Raw genomic sequence first — 21,506 nt, 5'->3', positions numbered from 1 at the left:
CAAAGTTGATGTGACAGTCCCATTACAGTCAATATCATATTTTTTTGTTGTTTCTGTCTGTATCAGGCAAAAAAAATGTATAATAAAAATGGTTTTGCTTAAGAATCGTGAGAGACAATCGTGATCTCAATTCTAAGCAAGAAAATCAAGATTGTCGTTTTATCCAGAATCGTGCAGCCCTAGTATAGTGTTGTAGACCGCTGTGTCTATTTTATGTTTATGTTATTCCCGTGTAAGAAAGGGTTAGGGTTGACAATTTGGATTTTTATGGATAGGATAGGATGGGATATATCAGCTATTTTACAGTTGTGAATTTTAAAATGACTTTATCAGAAGGGCCCCTCGAGAATGCTCCGCCCCCCTCTCTGTGCTGAGAGTCTAGCTCCGCCCCTGCTCACAGACAATACGCCAAGCAGCCTCTTAGTTTAAGTTATAACCTTGATAGACAAAGGCAACCGATTAATAGAGTAATTCTGCTGCGTGGGAGTGCGGTTTAATCCCCCGTCTCTCTCATCTCGGTCCCCTCCGCGGCAACAAGGCACGGTTGGCAGTGGAATCCATTGAGCTAACAGCTTAAGCGCCTAACCTTGGCACGCTCTGACAATAGCCGCCGCAGTCCTCCGTCGCCGCGGTGATGAGATATTCTTTCTCTTCTCCTCGCGAGCTGCAGCCCTGAATGCCTTCAATGACAACATATTCTCCTGTTTTGGTAACCTGATCGTGGACAATGCCCTCTCTTCGTGAAGCTGTATCTCTTTTAATGAAATAAAAAAAAAAAGAAGGTGTATTTATCTATAAAATCCTACCTTTCTCTCAGCCTATGTTTTAGAAATGAGCCGTCAAATACACGTTTCAGTGGTGGAGCTAAGACAAAATGTACTGATTTATGCTGTGCTTTCTAAAAGTGTGAAACTTGGTCCAGGTGGGTCAGTGGTTTAAGGAGCATACCATGTAAATGTGACATTGTTGGTTTTTAATCCGGCCCAAGACCTTTATTCGCGTATCAAACATAGACTGTAAAAAAAGATGGATGCAGTGAGTGTGACGTCACCCACAGGTTTCTGAAGGGCCGTTTTGAAGCCAAAAGTTGGGGTTCACGAGCGTCGCCATGTTGACATTTTTTGGAGCCGGAGCAGCCAGAGCGAAGCCGGGGGTTTCCCACAGAGCCGCAGCGCCGCCTGCTATTGGTCCGTGATCGGCGACCTGTTGATCACTGGACAGGCGACCTGTCAATCACTCGGAAAACTACCACGTTTTATAACCGTTAATGACGCGATTATTTTGAAAATCACCATATGGACACATATCAGAAGAAGTGAAATTAACTACTGAGACCATAACCTCTTGTTGAAAAAATGTATTGACTTTATATTTTGAGTGAGAAGTTGAGCTGTGGTCCCATAGACATGAATGGAGTTGGGTGGGATTTAGAGTCTTTTTGGAGCCGGCCCTAGTGCACGTTAGAGGAACTGCAGCTTTCAGCCACTTCCTTATTGGTTTTGGCCGCTTGGTATCATACCCCTCTCTCCCAATCGTTCCTGTCTCTCTCTACTTTGGATCAAATAAAGGTGAAAATGGCTAAAAAAAAAAATCTTAAAAGTGTTGAAGTTTTTAGTTGTTTTTAGTTAAGAACAGCATACCATGACTACCTGAAGCGCTTTATATCTTGTTATATATTACATTTTAGAAAAACAAAACATTGTCACCTGAAGTTCATTCCTCAGTATTTCAATACTGGTTACCGTGGTTACACCTGTCTTCTCAATGCGACTTTTGTGATCCGAACACAAGTCCGACCACATCGGCACGTCCACACTTGACACTTTGTGAGCTCTGTGTTCGGATCTGCGATCGGAGCTACGTTTCCCACACAATATTATAAATAATCCTGCATGGGTCACTGGGTGTGCCAGAAGTCCTTCTTCTCTTTATATTTTTTTGCATCTTGTAGTGCTACGACCCGCAGCGGGAGTGTATTACTGAGGAGAGAGCAGTGCAGACGGGTTTGTGCTGCGGTGTTCTTACAGTTCCTGTGGACAGAGGAGTGTGGGTCCGAGAGCGAAGCCAGACTGGTGGGAACGTATCTCTACTGGAGTCTCAGAATTCAAACATGTAATATTCACTACTTTTTGTTTGTCAAGTGTTTCGGTTTTGTTGTTTCTTTTTTTTTTGCCTATTTGATGGATTTTCTTGTTTTGTTTCTTATTCCTTTTTTTTGTTGTTACATGTTCAAAATAAACAAACAAACACACATTATGCCTTTAAACATGTATGTTCCCTGCTACACGATCGTCACCTGCAGGACTGGGAACTGCTGGCAGAGAGGTTGGGATGTGGATTTGCTGATATAAACACCAATTTGTCCAGGTTAGGACGTGGCTTGGCTCATTAGACTCAAAACCCAATCTGGAAGCGGTTAGACCTGTCGGTTAACGCGTCCCGGTGCGATCACATGATAAAGGTTGCATTGAAAGGACAGGTGTAACCAGAGTCTTTAGTGCCACATGACCTGGGCCGGTGGAAATTGCTTTCGGTACAGCTTGATGGCATGGAATAGCTCCGCTACACACATGGACACATAACATTAAATGATGGATATCTCATTTTGGAATGAAATTGCTCATATCTTGTGTTACTTTCTAACACATGCTGACACCACACATTCTGCACGTGCTATCAATACACATGTGGGGAAGACACACAGATGCCTAGAAACGACGTGTGTAGCATCGAAACTTTAATGTATTTCTCAAAATGTGACTGGTAAAGAAAATCAACAGGCCATCAGTTTATGTTAATGTTATCTCTTTATCAGAGTGGTGGGCCGTTAAAAATAAACATTCCCCATCGTGCATCTGTCCTGCAACTATGCTCCAGAAATACTGAAACAGCCACTGCAGCCCATTCTTTCTCAAACGTTGGAGATAGAATAGAATTGGCATGTTCTAACACAAAACTCTTCTTTTTGAAACTACTACTTACCAGGCCTTTGTTTGCACCCGCTGATGGCTGAAAATTCCCCGCACACTTCCCATCAGAGGCAGACCAATAGCACAGCAGCAGTGCGGCAATCATGCAGTGAAATGTGGCAAAGTGTAGGAAAACAGCTTCCATAAAAACACTGTTGGTCTGCCGCACACTTATGTACTCATACACGACTTATTTTGACTATTTCTCTTTGTTTTCATTGTGTAAGTCAGTGATTCTCAACCTTTTTCATATCAAGGACCCCTAATTTAGTCCACATTAGGGCCACGGACCCCTATTTGATGAGATTTCGTCTCTCGGACGCAAATCTGAGAATATGTTCAATGTTAGATACGATTTTATTCTGAATTCCATGACTATCTGTTGTAGGCAGAGAGATAACAGTGAAACTATGATCAAAATAGTAATTCTTCTACATTCTCTAATTGTGTTAACTTAAATGAAATAATGCTGAAGTTTAACAATTCATCAGTTTGGGGGGACCAGGGGGTTTGGGGACCACTGGTGCAAGTGAACAGATAATAGAAACATGTTATGACTGTCTAGGGTTTTTATCACATTAATACTATCACAGGATAAAGCAGCTCCGCTCTCCTGCAGCCGAGTGGAGCTAATCAACCCAGAGGTGAATGGAAGTGTGAATCTCAGCTAGCCATGACCTGAGTCTGTCGAGCACGTTGTGTAGTCGCATTAGAGCCAACAGCAATCACAGAGGAGACTAGTTCACACATTTACCTGTAGTCCGCGGCCTGGTAATCACCCCACTGGTGTATTAAACCTCCATTTTCCCCCTCAGTGATCCACAATATCTATCACCTGACATATTACACCGTGACCCCATTTGTTCGCACTTCACCGGCCCGCGCGCTGATTGGGTTCAACAGTTCATGATGTAACAATAGAGGGCCCCATCTGGCAACTGGTTCAGCTCCATTTAACATTGTGATTGGCCAGCTTGGCAGCTGCTCAGCCAATCAGGCGAGCTCTAACAGGGTTCTGACCGGGGCAGAGTTGAAGTGGGCTAACGGACGTGGTTGCCGTGGGCAACCAGAGGCTGTTAGGACCGTGATGCATGGAGGTACAAGTTGAGATGAGGCGGATCTGCAGAACAGAAGAGGACTGATTGACAACTGGAGAAAATACATGCAAGTGCTTATTATGATGTTGTCATTGTCAGCTAACAGGTGGCCATTAGTACACTACCAGTCAAAAGTTTGGACCCTATTTTATTTATTTTTACTATTTTCCATATTTTAGAATAATAGTAAATGCCATCAAAACTATGAAATAAAACAAATGGAATTTTGCAGTGACCGAATCAAATCAAAACTATCTTATATTTCAGATTCTTTAAAGTAGCCGCGCTTTGCCTTGATGGAAAGGCAAAAAGGCTTTGGAAAGAAATTCATACATAGGATCAACTTCACTATTTATATTTGTCTAAGAAACACATTTCAAGCATTGAAGCAGAAGCCTTTAGATCAAAATGGCTTTAAGAGAATGAGAAACATAGAACATTCAGTCAGGTGTGTCCAGACTTTTGACTGGTAGTGTATGTAAAAATTCATGGATCCGTCCTGTGTGTTGTCAGCGGTGCAGGCAGGCAGGCGGCGGTGTGGCGTGACGGTGTGGGGGAAGGTTTTCTCGGCACACGCTAGATCCCTTATAAAGCATCGTTTGAACTCCGCAGCGTACCTAAGCGTTGTGTCTGACCAGCTCCGTCCACTGACCATCCACATTGTTCTTGTTTCTGCTTGTCAGTCTCCCTCCTCGCTGAAGACATCGAACATGTCCACGGCCTCACAGTGTCGGTACGATGTCCGAGGCCTGCGTAGCGTGGCCCTTAAGACAGGAGTGGAGCAGGCCTGGTAATGGCCAAAACACCCTCTTAAATCCTTTATTTTTCCTGTAAAAGTCTCCCAGGAGAAGGACATGAAATATCGATCCGAGAGGTATAACTGCTGCGGCTTCTCTCTGTAGGCGCCCGCACTTCACAACAACTTGGCCTTCACAATGATAGGCCCTCCTATCAGGGGAATAGCTGTGGTCGATAGCACAGTTACTGCTGGTTACAGGGAATATAAACACGCAGATGTGTAGCAGTGTACTGCCGCTCCACTGCTCTTTTACCACACTCCTCCACTTAGGCCCGACATGTGGTCACTGATACCAAAAATGCTCTACGTCCTTCAGGAAATTAAATTCAGCCGTCATTTGTAGATGGTTCCATCCTCAAAAATCTGTAGAAATTACTAGGAAAGACTCTTACAATATACAACAAAATGCTTTGGCAGAATCCAACTGATAAAGGAGAATTCAAAACATTATCTATGCATGAAAATATCAATATATGAACTCAAAAACCACTTATTAAGATCACGAGTTTCATTCCAAAATGACATATCCACCATGTGAAAAGAAACAGCACATAATTAAAACAAATTAATGTGTTTTTTATAAGAATAATAGGTAACTGAAAACCCTTGGTTGACTTTGTCTGCCCACTCTCAGCACCCATCACTCGCCTGACCCGCTCTGAACAGCCGCAGGCGAGCTTTCTTCCAGTTTTTTTATTTTTATTTTTTCAGCTAATGAGATTTCCGTGGGAGTTTTTTTTCTCTTCTTGCCCTCAGTTGCGGGTCGAAGGTTGAGAGTGTCGTTTCCACTTATCGTTTTCATTTATTGTTTTCGTTACGTGGGCGATGTGAAGCCCTTTGAGACGGTAACAGTGATCAAGGGCTATACCAATAAACTTGACTTGACTTTAGAAATGTTTAATAATGAACATAAAAGGGAATTTTTTTTTTTTTTTAATCAAAATAATAGCACCCTTCTGATATAGCATGGTAGAGGTAGTACGCTGTGTTTGAACGCTTCATTTCTTTATTCAGGAGTGTTTTGGGACACTGTGCCTTTTTGGGACAGTGTCTTCCCCTGGTAAATACCTCGGTGGGGTGGAAAGTTTAATTTAGATTCTAGATTTTTTTTTATTTTTTGCACAGAGGGATAACATAGAAGCGAAGCAATAAAAACACAGAGATCAAGTTAAACGGAAAGAAGAGAATTATCGAGAGAAAGCAGGTATGACATAATTAGCAGTGATGGAACTTAAATTAACTTAAATGTAACTACCTTTCCTCTACTCTGATTGGTTCACGCTTCACCGCATCATCAGAGCGTGGGGAAAAGTTGGATTTTCTTGTTGCTGCAGTTTGAGTTTCTCTTTTCTTTGTCTGTTGGATATCACTGCTCATGCTAACAGTTCTTCTTCTTCTGTTTATTACAAACATTTTACCAGACACCGGCTGTTTAGAACAGACAGTGGAAAAGCTTTATGAACTGGATATAGGTTGGATCAATATTGTATTACATCAATTGGTGATAGAGTGGCAAAACATATTTATATGAAAATGTCACAGATTATTACTTTTAAGAACTATTTTTTGGTAGGTTCCTCTGAATACCCCTGACCACACCTGTCTATTCAAAGGTAGGGAAAACACTGAAATACATATTTCCTTAAAGGTAAACGCCACATTAAAACAGAAGTTGTGAATTTCCACCGCTACAAATCATTACAAATCACAGGGAAATGACTTCTATTCTACTGAGAGACACTAGAGTTTTGTGATAGAATACACTAATTTGTCTCTACTGTACGGCGTGCAGGGAGGCTCGTCTGCAGTGTTAAAGCTGATAGATGAAGGATAAAGGAAAGAAACTCCTGTAATGTTTGCCATTCTGTGACAATAGTGGGCCGCTGATGGAGTTGTTTGCTTCCAACAAGCAGTAATCCCAAGAATTCCTCGTGTTCCTGCACGCCCACAGGCTGTGTGTGTGTGTGTGTGTGTGTGTGTGTGTGTGTGTGCGCGCGCACTCGCTTGTTTAATATCCTTTTCATTTATGCATTTCTCTGCATTTTTTTTTCTTTCTCCTACTTGGAGAGCATGGTAAAATTAAGTATCAAGAAGGAATTATGGGTAAAACCAGAGATATTAAAAACATAATCTCATCCAAATACAGAGAAGATTGATTCTCCTAGCTACCAACGCACCGCAGCAACCCTGAACGCCATATTAAATGCTGCTGTTCTGTGTGTGTGTGTGTGTGTGTGTGTGTGTGTGTGTGTGTGTGCGTCTCACAGGTACAGATCACTGTGTGAGCGTGGGTGCTGCTTTTGTTTGTCTGTGTGTGTGTGTGTACGCGCAGAGTGCCAAGCTTATGTGTGTTTGTGATGTTATTGTGCATGAGTGTGTGTATGTGTGTGTGAACGCACTTTAGTAAGTTTCTGTGACTTTGCTTGTCATTACCCGGTGCGTGTGTGTGTGTGTGTGTGTGTGTGTGTGTATGTGTGTGTGTGTGTGTCTGCGGATGTGTCTAATGCATCTAAATGGAAGGTCAACATACATGAACCTCTATTAACAACTAAATGGGACACATTATGTAAGGGTTGCATTCAGAGGTAAGTGACAATGGTTGTGTGTGTGTGTGTGTGTGTGTGTGTGTGTGTGTGTGTGTGTGTGTGTGTGTGTGTGCGTGCCTCAGATCAGGGGTGATGGTGAGGTTTAGTTTTTAAGTATTGTTTGTCAGCAGCTGCAGGCTCCATCCTCTGTGGATTAGCGTTAGCATGGCTGAGTGTGTTTAACAGGATTACTAATCTGAGCTATGCTGCCGCAGCGCTCCGCTTCTGAGTGTGTGTGTGTGTGTGCGTGTGTGTGTGTGTGTGTGTGTGTGTGTGCGCATCCATTCATGATTGTGCCTGTGCCAATGCTTGTGTGCATTTGTACACGTACATGCATGTGTGTATAATTGTGTGCCAATTTGTGTGTTTGTGTATGTGTGTTTACCTGAGCCCCTTTGTAAATGTTCCTCAGCCTGGTTTTGTGAGGATTTCTTTGTGTGTGTGTGTGTGTGTGTGTGTGTGTGTGTGTGTGAGTCTGTGTGGTCAGATGGCCCCAAGATTAACATATCTTTAGTCTCCATAACTCGCTAAACAATAGAGACAATGCTAATGGATGCATCTGTGTCACTCACACATACACACACTTACACACAAACACACACACACACACACACACACACACACAGGCTCCCATTAATGTTGACTCTAATGTTAAGGTCAGCAGGACATGGTTTGTAAAGTACTTAAGAGCTTTTAAGAACTAAAACGAATTTAATGCTACATCATCTGGTCTCTCTGGTGCTTTGAGGGGGGCACTGGGAGTGCGTGTGTGTGTGTGTGTGTGTGTGTGTGTGTGTGTGTGTGTGTGTGTACTTGCAAGGGCATATGATGAAATATGCTCCAAAGTGAGACATCCACCATTTGAAGAATGTGACACCTACTCTTGCAAAGTATTGGATAGCACAAATTTAAAGGTCCTTTTTAAAGAATAGCAGGTAAATAAAGTCTTATTTTGACACTTGATGACACTAACTTATATTTTAGAGATTTTAGGTTTTATTTAATGGTGAACTTCAGATATATATACATATTTTTTTCCCTAAATGGATATATAGTATTTTTGGAATGAAACTAACAGTGACAGTAGAGTGTCAATAGTAACAAAAGTTAATTAATCCAGAGCATTCAGTGTGTGTCTGTATGAGTGTGTGTCCATGTGTGTCTGTATGAGTGTGTGTGTGTGTGTGTGTGTGTGTGTGTAGTCTATATGTATTATGTATCCTCTCTCCAAGCCAGATCTGTTGACAGCTACATGACAGCTTCTATATCCCTGCTGTATCCATTTTCTGAAAACAATCCCAGAATGCAATGCAACGTGTCATATGATGACCAAATCAATTACCAGGAAACACAAACACATTGTGTTAGAAAAGAACTTTGATCTCCCCTCCAAGGGAATTTGTTTCTGACAAGGTAACACAGCCAAAGGCCGGAGTGAACTGCATGTTAAGATACAGCTGCTTCAACCTGACAGCTAGGGATTCTGGGTAGTGAGGCCTGGTGATTATAAAAACCAGCCTGGAGCCAAAAGGTCACAGGTTCAAACCCCCGCAGTACTGACACTCTGACTAATGCAGAGCGACTTGTGATGAGCGAGCGGGAGGAGATTCATTATGGAGCTGATTTAAGGAGACTTGCACTAACAGCTTCGTTTCATTTCCTTAAAAATTTCATTTCATTTCCTTAAATCCATTTCCAAGCATGCAAAATACACTCATGAGTCTGTGAACTGGAATCACAGATACAGAAGGCTGTGTGGAACTGATGCACAGCCATATGTGAGCTTAAAGTGATGATGAACTTTGGTAGTGCCTTGGGTTGTGTAGCTTCCTGGACATCATATGAACCCAAAATCAGTGATTCTGTGATCTGTTGCTCCGGTAGAGGAGACTGGAGAATTGTGTTTTTTCTCTCTCTCCATTCACTGCCATTGTATGGAGGAACAGTCTGAAAATCACTTCTAGCACATAAAGGAACACCAAAAAAGCAGACTCTGACAATTTATAAAAGAAACTAGTCATTCTGCTGAAATTTGGTCAGAATAATTTTGGTGTTACACTTTAATAAACATAAAGAAAGCGATTCACTTAAAAACATGTCAGAATCTGCTTTGTTTGCATTCATTTATGTGCTAGAAGTGTGATTTTCAGACTGTTCCTCCATACAATGGCAGTGAATGGAGAGAGAAAAAAAAAAACGCAATTCTCCAGTCTCCTCTACCGGAGCAACAGATACACAACCCAAGGTACTACTGAAGTTCAGCATCACTTTAAATGAGAGCACAAAACAGCTGCTGCAAGTTTACATGACAGAGCTAGTAGTGCAAGACGTGTGTCTCGAATGTAAAAAGTGGAATTAAAGCTACAGATCGATCCAAAGTTGCACACAACTCCGCAACCTGAAATTTTGTATTGTTAGATTTGATTTTGTCCAGAATCCCATGACTGTCTGTATTGTAGGTAGAGCGATAACAGAGAAACTATGATCAAAACAGTCTTTCTTCTACATTCTCTAATGGTGTTAACTTTTTTTAAATGAAATAACAGTGAGGTTTAACAATACATCAATTTGCTGGAGGCCCCCTGGCACCCCCTCAAGGACCCCTGGTGGTCCCCGGACCCCACGTTGAGAACCACTGATCTAATCGATCACTTGTATCCGCAACCAGTTAGGAACTGCAACATCAGCAGGGTCTCAGGGCTGTGATTCACCTTGAATCAGAGCGACCTGTAATAAAGTCACATTTAGTAAGCGAGCTAATTAAAGCAGAGATCCGACAGAAACGTCTACTGGGGGTTAAGTACTGTAATAATAATAATGCTTTGTCATTCAATTTTATTTGGCTTGAGAACGAAATGTGGCTCGCTTATAGCACCGTCCTGGAAATGAATATCTGAGGTGGAGTGGGGGGGTTTGGCCATTTGGGGGGGGAGTTTTAGTCCCAGAACAGAGTTTGGGCCGGAAAGTGAGTTTTGAAAGCCAGAAATCCCAGCAGCTGGAGGAGTAATGGTCGAGTCATTGCTATAGAGATATATCACGGTCATTCTGTGCGACGGGGCAGTAAAAAGCCACTTATTGCCACGTTAAATTAGCTCCGTACCCGCTGCCTCGCTGAAGGACGCTCTCGCAGGACGGGCCGAGCAGGGATCAGACCTGTGGCCTTTCAAATACGGAACGGGCCTCTCCGACCCGGAGGCCGGCCTCGTGGCCTCCGGACGACAGCGGCCTTTGATTCCTCGCAGACTCGTCCGTGAAGCGCTCTGAGTAGATGTAGGCGAGCGAGCGAGCGAGCGAGTTGATTTGTGACGGTGCAGAAAATTAAAACACGGCAGTTAATTCAGAAGAAGTGAATTCCAGACTTCATAAATTCACCGTTCGCTCAGAGTCTGCAGGGGAAAACAGAGATGATTGCTGTGGGTCCTTCTATCTATCTATCTATCTATCTATCTATCTATTCTATCTATCTATCTATCTATCTTTCTCTGTCTCTTTTTCCTTTGCTCTCCCACCCTTTCTTGCTCTCTTATTGTCTGATTTATTTATCTTTCCTCTCTTTTTGTGTCTGTCTATCTATCTATCTATCTATCTATCTATCTATCTATCTATCTATCTATCTATCTTTCTCTGTCTCTTTTTCCTTTGCTCTCCCATTCTTTCTTGCTCTTATTGTCTGATTTATTTATCTTTCCTCTCTTTTTTGTGTCTGTCTGTCTCTGTCTGTCTATCTATCTATCTTTCTATCTATCTGTCTGTCTGTCATTTGCTCTCCTCCCTCTTTACTCTACACCTCTCTCCTCGCTCTTTTCTTTTTTTCTATCTTTCTCTTTGTCTCTTTTTTCTTTTGCTCTCCCCGTCTTTCTTGCTCCTTTATTGTCTCATTTCTTTCTCCTTTTCCCTCTCTCTCTCTCTCTCTTCCACTTTGGTATCTTTCTCTCTACCTCCTTATCTCTCTCTCTCTCTTTATCTTTCCCTCCTTCCCTCCGATCCCTCGCTCTCGCTCTCCATCCCCAGACGCCGCTGAGTGCTTTACGACCCGGCCGCTCAGATTTACGTGGGGACAATTGAACATTTTGTCGCGGCGCGCTGGAGCAGATGGAAAATTCACGGCGGAGCTGGAAGGGCGAACTTAGCATAAGACAACAATTCGCCGCAATGTCTGTCTGGTGGAGAGCGAGGCAGGTACACCTGTCTGCATACACAATGCTACAGTAGCAGAAAAAAATAAAAAAAACAACAAGAAAATATATCTCTCTGTCTCTGGATTTGTGTTTTTTTCTTTCCTCCGGCTGTCTTTAAATCTCTGTTTCTGTCACTCTCTGCCTCTCTTTGGTTTTTGATTCTCTCTTTCTTCTCTCCTGGGTTTTATCCCCTTTTTCTCGCTGGAATCCGGCGTCTTTCTCATTCTCTCCCTCTTTCTCTCTGTCTTCCAGTTTCTCTCTCTCTCCTCCTCTTCCTCTCTGTCAGCTGCAGTCACAGTCGAGCCCCTCGCGCTCCCCTTGCGCAGCTCCAACAGCGTTTCATCCGTCGCCGGCTGGTATCGTGCCCTTAAAATGTCACATCATCGCCGCATATTCACCTACAAATACCCCTGAAGAGCTTTTTTTCCTCCTTTTAACAGTCTGACTCAATCCACTGCAAATACAGAGAGCAAACTGACTCACTAACCAGCAAGCAGGCAGCACTTGGCGATGACAGGTTTTATGAAAATGGGGGAGGATAGGTCGTGCGGAACGGTGTGAGTGTGTGTGTGTGTGTGAGGTAGGTCGATGATGAAGATAATTCAGACATGATTCCTTCAACCTTTCACTTTTGCAGTTCAATCACACAGGCACGCAGCTCTCACACACACACACACACACACAGATAGCAAGAAACACGTTGCATCACTATTGCACGGCGCGAGAGTCAGTTACAACACAACTCCGCGAACCAATTATAATCGACCTCAGGACTAATGGTAATGGGAATTGAAGTTGACGTATAATACCAGCGTATGGATGACAAGGGCTGAGCTCACGCCCCCCCCCCCCCCCCTGAGTTACGGCTCCTGGATACGTGCGAGACATACAGGCTTAACCGATGGAGAAGTCCCACTTACTGCTGCTGAAATACTGCTGCACTTTTGTGCAAAAGGCAAAAATGGCATTGTTTGGGAAATTTGTAGTTTTGTTTTCTTTTCAGCCATTGAAAGGTAAAGGAAAAGGTCTGGTAACTAGTTGGCTGGGAGATATTCTACGTTCACACTGCAGGACTGCATGCTCAATTCCGAATTATTGCTCATATCTGACTTTTGCGGATGACTGTTCACATCTATTCTAGGATTTAACCCATATCTCATACCGATATGACAGCGATGTCAAAAAAAAGTAACAACAACAAAAGATTTTGCATCCGTTTTTGTATCTACGTATATCTATTCAACACATTCCGGTTGCGGTTTGTGCCGTCGAGTTTTGACTGAATCCAGCCGTCTGCCCACTTGCCCGTCATGTCGGCTGTGTCGCTCTCTCTCTCTCTCTCTCCGCCGCTGCGTCTCGTCGTCCTCCGTGCGAACGCCGGCTCAGCAAAGCTGCCAAAAGTTCTGACAACTGTCTCAGGTGAACGACTCGAGATTCGCTTACTGTCACGGCAGCGCTGGCAAATTCTGATTTGAGCTTTCAAATACGAGTCGCATGTAGGTCGCATGCCTCGGGATCAGATTTAGTAGCACACGTCCATGTGGTTCAGATCAGAATTGGGAAAAAAATGCGACTTCATGCTGCTTTTTGCTGTTCGCACTGATGAGAAAACATCAGATCTGAGTCAAATGTAAAGGAAAACTTTCGGCTGCAGTGTGATCGTAGATTTGTGTTACAATAGACTCATTTGGTTCTACTGTATAACGCTCAAGAGAGAGTTTTCTGCAGGACTAAAACAGAGAAGATGCAGGATAAATGCATGAAGGGGGACTTCTGCCATCTGGTCTCTACTGTACAGAGGAGCTGTCATACAAACCCAGGGCTGCGTTCATTTCGCTTTCAAATTAATCCGTTCAAGAAGTCTTCAAAATTGAAAGGAGGACATATCCAGAATTTACCAACACACACAGTCAGATAGTCTGAAGCACGGCAACTATCGTTTGTTCTAGTAAACTAAGGTGATCGCCCACGTAACTCTCTTGGATGTTAGAGGAACGAGGGGCGGCAGGGTGGTGAGTAAGAAACAAATTCAAATTTCACTTTCTGATTCTACGTTTTTGTTTTTTTTAAATGGACTGAAGTGAAAGCGAGTTGATCCCAGCCCCGGGCCACACAGCGTCAAAATAACACCGTCGACATTATGTTAGAGTCCGCCTGGATTCAGACAGTATGAAGTGGGATAAACGGTGAGTTAGCTTGCTGCTGTCGCTTGCTAAGGTGTAATATATTAATACAGTGTATGAGAAGTACTGAAGTCAGGTGGGACACAGTGGAGGGGTGACAGGATGCATCACAGTGTTGTATGTTGCTCACAGACTTATTACAGCTTAATTGCACTTACATTTCCCTTATGCATTGATTATGTATTTTGTTGTTTTTGCCCCATTCTCCTTCTCTATTTTGTCATTCTTTGTATGTGCAAATGAACTAAACCTCAACCTAAAATACATAAAATAAATATAGACTTTACATAATAAAATAAACAGAGTACTATAATAACTTAGACAAATACTTTACTGCAAGGATGCTTGGCTCTTGAATTTATTAAACGTTAATTCATAAAAGTAGTAAGTAGCGCTAAAAAGTAGTCGTAAAATGTATAACTTTTTTTGTGAAAAGTGTGAATGCACCTGAATGTTTTCTCAAAGCTTTTACTGACATTGAGAAATGTAGCGCTGCTGCATGCTAATCCAATCTATATTTATCCATTCTTGGAGTTTCATTGTTGTCCACTGTTGTAGATGATATGCATTATTTTCTGTGCTGGCCTTGCAACCTCAATTTCCCTCGGGACAATAACTGGTATTGTATTCATATGCAGTCATCTCATATTGTTGACAAAGAACTGTGACAGCAGTTTACTATTAAGTTTGCTGCTGACCGATTCCTCCCTGCGAGGCGATGAAGCGAATGTTCATGTCAACATTTTTACTGGTGTGTTGCTGATCGACCGTCACATTCTCCTCCCATGTCGCTGCATCGCTAAGTCAATGCTAAATGGATTAGCATAGATGTCGCTTCGATACACAATGTACTAAATGTTTAAGTCCTGTGTTTTTCTTCATTGCACATGTATGATTGGATTTAAAGGAACGGGGGTCGCACTCGACAGAACATTTGAAGGGGTTTATTCAAAAACATCGTATCATCTTTTTTGGTTATTTTTCCTCAGTGTTTAAAAAAATCTGAAAGTTTCTTTCTCAAAAATGTTTTTCAATTTGTAAATAAAGGGCTCGAGATAGCTAATTTCAATAATATTCAATAATGGGTCTTACTTTGTATCAAAGCAAGTATTTTGCCACATAATAGTGAAAGGGTAAGTGTCACATTTTTCAAAGGCTGGATATCTCATTTGGGAATGTGACTCATTCATATATATATCAATACTTAGTTTATTATAACAGTGCTGATGAAGGTCGGCTGAAAGCATTTCGCTCATCATGAAAACAAATTAAATTTTGAAACATATTTTCTTTCAAGTGCGAGGCCAGTCCTTCAAACACACATCTGCCACCTTAATAAGGATAACAAACTGATCAGTCTGGGTTCAGCGACCTCTTACAAACCGAGTGATTGGATTGGCCTCTCATTCACTAGAGTTCAAACACTTTAAGTCTGTGAGCTTGACACACAATCTGCTGTGGATCCGAGGGAATCGCAGCAAACGCCAGAGACTGTTAATACATGAAAGTGTGATGGTAAGCGATGAGTACGGAGTGGGGTGTGTGTGGCGAGGGAGCGATTTGAAGGAAGTGGGATCATTATGGGATGGTGTCAGGTGGAGCGGAGGAGTTAGGTTCAGGACTCACCCCAACCTAACCCCAACCCCTCTGAAATGAATCCCCCTCATAAACAATAGATTCTGAATGTGCGCTCAATCAAATTAGAGAATCGTATCCTTAGGTTTTCTTAATTTTTTCAACTTAACACCACTTACATGAGGGAAACACTAATTATAACTCTTTTCAAATTACTCTCCTCCTATAAACTGTACATTTTGGAGAAGTATTTCACCTTAAAGCTGCACTAGGCAAGATTTTTTATGTAAAAATACACCAGTCTTATTAGTTTAAATTACAAATTGGAGCTGCAGCAGAGAAGAGAGTCCCACTCCCCCCTGACTGAAATGCCGTAGATTTGTCCTATTTTGCGCAAATTAAAATTCTGGTGTATTCTGGGTATTGTCACTGGCGGGAAATCTTTTTTGATGCACACAAAGTGACGAATCTCTTCACCACCAGCCACTAAGGAGAAGACATTTAGGTCTGAAAAATGTGCAGTTTTTCTGATGTCACATGATGTTATTTTTGGGTAATGAAGTCCTCAAACGTCACCTCTTACATCTCGCTGCCACTTGGAGCCGCCAAAGTGCGAATTAGCCTAGTGAAGCTTTAATAGAGGAACCTCACCCTTTTTTGAAATGTATCCCCCTCACAAACAATACATTTGAAGGGGTTATGCTATATCAATGAGGAAAACCTAAGCCTGACAACTTTAAACATTTTGTTTCCAATACATTGTAATGCATTTTAGGAGAGGTAATCTATCTAAGGAGGGGAATACTAACCATTGTGAAAATAACACCCTTTACAAACAATACACTTCAAAGGGGTTCGCTATGTACAGTAGATAGGGAAAACATTTTATAATTAGTCTTCCCTGACAAATCCTTTTTTCGGGGGTTTTCCATCTCAGTAGGGAGGACAAGCATTTGCATTGCCACCATTCCTTTTGTTCAAATTTTGTCAAATCGCCCACTGCATGAATGAAGAATAAAACCATACCTTTAGAAAACAGCATGTGTATTGGGTTGGTAAAGCTAAGTTGGCCTTTTCGTGTTTGAATCATTGTTTTAACATGGTGAAACACAGAGGACAATAAATATCCATAGTGAAATCGTGACTCATTTTCCTTTTAATTCATTTTCTTTGCTTTCTTTTAATGTGGAAGCCATGGTACTATGTAAAAAAAAAAAGACTAACGTGAGCTCACTGTCCCAATACTCAGGCTATTGACTGTGCATGTAAGCAGCATGGTTTCACAGCTGTGTGTGTGTGTGTGTGTGTGCGAGAGAGAGAGATAGAGGAGATTCAAACACAGCCAGCGACACTCGGAGCGGAGCAGACATGCAAACAAATGCAGTAAGATGGCGATGAGAAGGAGAGACGGAAACCAAAGGGTCAAAACTGAACCAGAGAAAAGGCAGGAAACAGAGGGAGGAGGAGGGAGAGGGGGGGGGGGGGGGAGGGGGTCAGGGGAGGGGACAAACCAAACCGAAACAGGGTTCATGGCGTGTTTATGGTTGCTCTGTGATGAAAAAAACATAACATAGGAAAGAAAAGATTCTGCCTATGAAGCGATAATCACCTTCGCTTGGGATGACTAGAATGTACGGCGTTGTTATTTGTCCCCTACCTATTACCACTAAGGCCAAGGGCCGCACGTCCCCGCCGGAAAGCATGAGAAAGAGAGGAAAGAGAGAAAAACAAACAACAAAAGAACAAAAAAAAGAAAAGAAAGAAGAAAAAAGTCTAAGAAAAAAAGACGTTTTTTTTGTTTTCTTTATCCATTTCATCAAGGTTTCTGTCTCCCTGGGTTTCAATTGCACATTCTGTCTGAGAGGAGAGAAATTGCAGTGGTGAGAGATAGTGCTAGAACATTGAGATCAATAAGACAACTAGCACTCATGATGTGAACCGGGACGTGACTGGTCTACCGCCAGGAAGTGAGTGTCAACAAGCATCTTGATTGGCCTATTACCAGGAAATGGCCTAACAGATGTGTTGCTGTGGTGGTGTTTGTAGATCTATATGGGTCTGTGGGAGAGAATGTTGATTACCAAGGAGTGACAGTCAGTGAATGCGGATGTGGTGCTGGACGTTAACATTTACCGTGTTGAGTCTGTCAGCCTGTCTTGACGGGTTAAAGAAAATTAAAGGAAGTAGGAAGGAAATGGAAGAGAAAAGAAATGAAAGTGATGATTTAAAGAAAAAAAATGTTTGCACTTTGTGGCGTGGCAGGCTGGTGCAAAAACACAATCTGGCCACCTGGTTCTGGTTCTGCTGCAAAGGTTTTGTTCAAGCCAAAGACAAAATCAGATCAGTCTTTACTTTTCATTTGGGTCAGCAACAAATAATTCTATGATTGTGAAAGAAGGGCAATGGCACTAAGCAATTTTTTTCCGCAATGTGGATAGGCAGCATTGTCAAACAGAATGAAACACAAGGTCAACAATCTATTAAAGGTTTCCCAGGAAAAAGACGCCTCTGTTTGTTTAAAGCAACAATGCTGAGGCAACTCCATGGGCAATGTTGACCGTCAGTGTTTCCCAAAATGTTGCCCTGTGTATCACTGCCTTGAAGGCCATGAGAGTTAGGCAACTTTATGAGGCAATGGTGATGGGCATTAGAGTGGTTCTCCACCATGTGCCATCAAGGGCAGATTGGAGTTTTGGTTGTACAGAAATTTCTAGGAGGCAGAGCTGCAGAAATAATCTAATTGGTTGAGTTAAACCTCAGTGGGCGGAGCCAAAGATCCACAGTTTTTCAGAGAGCAAGTTAGCTAACGGACAACCTTGAGTGGCAAACAAGGAACTCAAGTCAACATATTTTTGCATATTTGGCACTGTTTTTTCATAAATTCATGTCATCATGGCATTCATGATGTTGGAAGGTCAGCAGCTAGCTAACTTACTTAACTTACTAAGCTTACCTAGATAGAGGCGAGTATGGCTAGTTTGAACTTGGAAGGGCAGCTAGGCTAACTAGCTAACCTAGATAACGTCGTATGGTGAGATTGCAAGACTTTTCAGTTAGTATAGGCTTCATAATATTAGCTTCCTCCTCTCTTACCTCTTACCGTTTCCCTGGGCTTCAGTCTAACGTTACTTAGCCAGAAAAAACTGTGGTTCTTTGGCTCCGCCCACAGAGGTTTAACTCAACCAATGAAACTGTTTCTGCCTCTGAGAATTACTTGTATAACTGAAACTCCAATCTGTGCATCAATGCCCGAGAGTCTGCAGGTTTTCATTCCAACCAAACACTACAGCAGCTAATTTCACTGATTAGTTCCCCCTCTCTGGTTGAAGGCGTGCTAATCAGCTGCTGTCGTGATTAGATAACAGGTATCATAACAAAATGCAGTTAGTCATAAGTGTTATTAGCCAAATTAGCCATCTGCATTGCCGCAAAACACTGCCCACGTATCAAGGCCTTTAAGAAGAACATTTCAAGTATATTTCAAGTTTGGTGTGGGAACACTGATATTTCTACTGACTGAAAGAAAAGTTAGTGTGGTTTTTTTTTTTATATAAAGAACAGCCACAAAGTCAAAAGCATGTCTTTTCCCAAGCAGACACACATACAGACAGACGGATAGCAGCGTCTACACGCTGTAGACCTCCACCCACCACACTTCCCACTCAAAACACAGCTTGGAGATGGACAGAGCGCGGAAAAAGAACAAGAAAAAGGGGAAAATGTGCACAAATGAGGAATAAATGCTTGACGCAGACAAAAATAATAAGAGAGTGAAAGAGAGAGGAGAGAGCAGAGAAAGGAGCGGTGGAAAAATCAAATCAATGCTTGACGCAGATGAAAAAAAAATAAAATAGAAAGAGAGAGGAGGTGTGGAAAATCAATAGCAAGCTGAAAAGCTTTAAAAGCGCGTTGCCTGGTGCACAAATGGGTGTATTTGCCGGAGATGAGCAGCAAATAAAGATGGGAGACATGGGGAAAGCAAAACAGAATAGGATGAAATGGGTTCTGGAGCTAACGCCTCAGCCTCCATCCATTGGGTTTAATGGAGGCGGCCAATCGGTAGGTAATGTTCCTGATGTTCCACTTTATACACAGATGAGCAACACAGACGAGGTATGAGATGGGAAAAGAGAGAGAGAGGGATAGAGCAATAGAGACGGTATGTGAAGGAGAGAAAGAGCAATGAAAATAGAGAGAGAGAGAAGGGATAGAGAGAGAGAATGCTACACAGTGAAATCATGCAGGATAACATGATAAGGATGTGGGGTTGCTTGACCCTGACTAAAGGCTGTGGGTTCCAATCCCACCTCGTCTAATCAAGTGTGTGTGTGGGTGTGTGTGTGTGTCTGTTTAAGTGCGTGGGACTTTTTGGTATTCCACCAAACAAACAGCATTTCGGGGATTTGAATAGCATACAAGCAATACTGTGACGCTATCCTAGGGAGCCACCTGTTAATACTTTTGAAATGATACTGTGACTCCACTAAGCAGTTAAATAAGTCAAATCGGGCGTCTAATAACATCACAGTTATCTTCAGGTGCATGCTGGGTATCGTTGGAAGGGTGCTCATACCTTTAGTAGCCAGGCGGACACAGTTGATTTTGGTTTCCTGTGAAGAGAAGAGGGAGAAAGAGAGACAGAGAGAGAGAGAGAGACTGATTAGGAGAATTTCAAATGCAGTTGCCGTTCCTTTAGCCTATACTTGTTGATAAAATGGTTTCTGAACTTCTGAGCCGGCTGTTTTGAGCCAGAAGGGTCAACTGTCCCTTTAGCCTGCGGGTGAGACCGATAGCGAGTTTAGAAAATATTCTGGGATATTCCGGGTTCTGGGATGTGAGATCTACCTACACGACAAAGATCAACGCAACAACGTTCCAGGAGCGGGTGGCCATTTTTATCCGTTGGACTAGCTTCTGTAAAAACCGACTTAACGACAAGTCACTGAGCTGAGAGGTTTTACAGCAAGAACCGAAGCAGCTTCTCTGTCTCCTTGCTGCCATGGACTGCTAACATGCTAATGTTGACTAGAAGAGCTAGAGAGAGAAGCACAGTCTGTGATAAAGCTACGTTAGCCTCATCGCTAGCGTTGAATTTTGACAATTTGCTAACAGACTAATCTGTACAGTTGTCACCATAGCAACTAACCCTTAAAATTCCATAATTGCCATAATTTTATGCTGTACTAGTCAAATTACCATGACAAACAGTGGACCGTTCTATCCATTCAAGTTCTGTGGTTACACTGCTGTATGAATTATTTTCATCAACTAGCTACACAGTAACATCATGTACTTACAATGCTTTTCCATAGTTTAATACACTGGAAGAAGGCCATTGTAAAATAAAGTGTTGGCATTGGTTCTACTTTGTGTTCAAATTCAACATGTTATATAGTATCTGGTGCTGGTTGAGAGGGAGGGAGAGTGTACTGCGGCCTGTGTGATCGCTGCTCTTCACAGCTATCTGTCTCTAATGGAGCCTAAGTGGTGTGGATGCCTTCTGCAGCTCAACCTAACCTTGACAGAGAACAGAGAAGAAGAAATGAACTGTGTGTGCATTCAGAAAACACCTTTCACACCTAGTAACAAGACTCATATTCTCTGCTGCTGTCTCTGAACACACACACACACACACACACACACACACACAAATAGCAAAGTAAATGCTCACTCACAGCCTCCCTCTCACAACTTTTGCTGCATCAGTCCGGTTTAAATTATGTTATCTCTTGTTCCGTTGCACGGTTCGACTGTGTTTCTGTTTGTAATCTTTTTTCTCTCTCTTTTGGGATTTAAAATTCTTTGTCTCACATGCAAAGTTTGCAGTTCTGTCTCCTTTCCTCAATTATCTTTTCTATGCGCAAATAAATGAATCCTAAACCCACATAATGGGAATGAATGCTGTGTGCTTTTGCTTTGTGTACTCGTGTCCCTCAAAAGACCTTACTGCATACACACACATGCACACACACACACACTCACGCACACACACACACACCTTAACTAGTGGTACACATACACACCGTGTGCCCACACACCGTGTGCCCACATCAGTCTTTAATGATGATCAATAAGATGATGAGGCAGACCATGTTATTTTCTGTTCCCCATTAGTTTCTT

General features: G+C 42.4%; 1 protein-coding gene across 9 annotated transcripts in view; it reads right to left on the bottom strand.

Moving 5' to 3' along the window:
* The window catches only part of ptprt (protein tyrosine phosphatase receptor type T), a 359,275-nt gene that overhangs the window by 146,681 nt on the left and 191,088 nt on the right, over nucleotides 1-21,506 (bottom strand). For 4 of the 9 annotated variants that reach the window (XM_078283906.1, XM_078283907.1, XM_078283908.1 and 1 more), the window contains exons 14-15: nucleotides 19,960-19,996; nucleotides 16,996-17,052 (exon numbers count right to left, since the gene is read on the bottom strand). In XM_078283906.1, the coding sequence (XP_078140032.1) occupies nucleotides 16,996-17,052; nucleotides 19,960-19,996 (94 nt within the window). Of the gene's footprint in view, nucleotides 1-15,873; nucleotides 15,894-16,995; nucleotides 17,053-19,928; nucleotides 19,997-21,506 lie in introns of all 9 variants that reach the window. The other 5 variants (XM_078283914.1, XM_078283912.1, XM_078283911.1 and 2 more) reach the window with 2 other exon arrangements.

The sequence above is a fragment of the Centroberyx gerrardi genome, chromosome 5 (genome assembly GCF_048128805.1).
Source record: "Centroberyx gerrardi isolate f3 chromosome 5, fCenGer3.hap1.cur.20231027, whole genome shotgun sequence".
Taxonomy (NCBI): Eukaryota; Metazoa; Chordata; class Actinopteri; order Beryciformes; family Berycidae; genus Centroberyx; species Centroberyx gerrardi.
The sequence above is the reverse complement of the archived record's forward strand: the minus strand, read 5'-3'. Positions and strand labels throughout refer to the sequence as shown.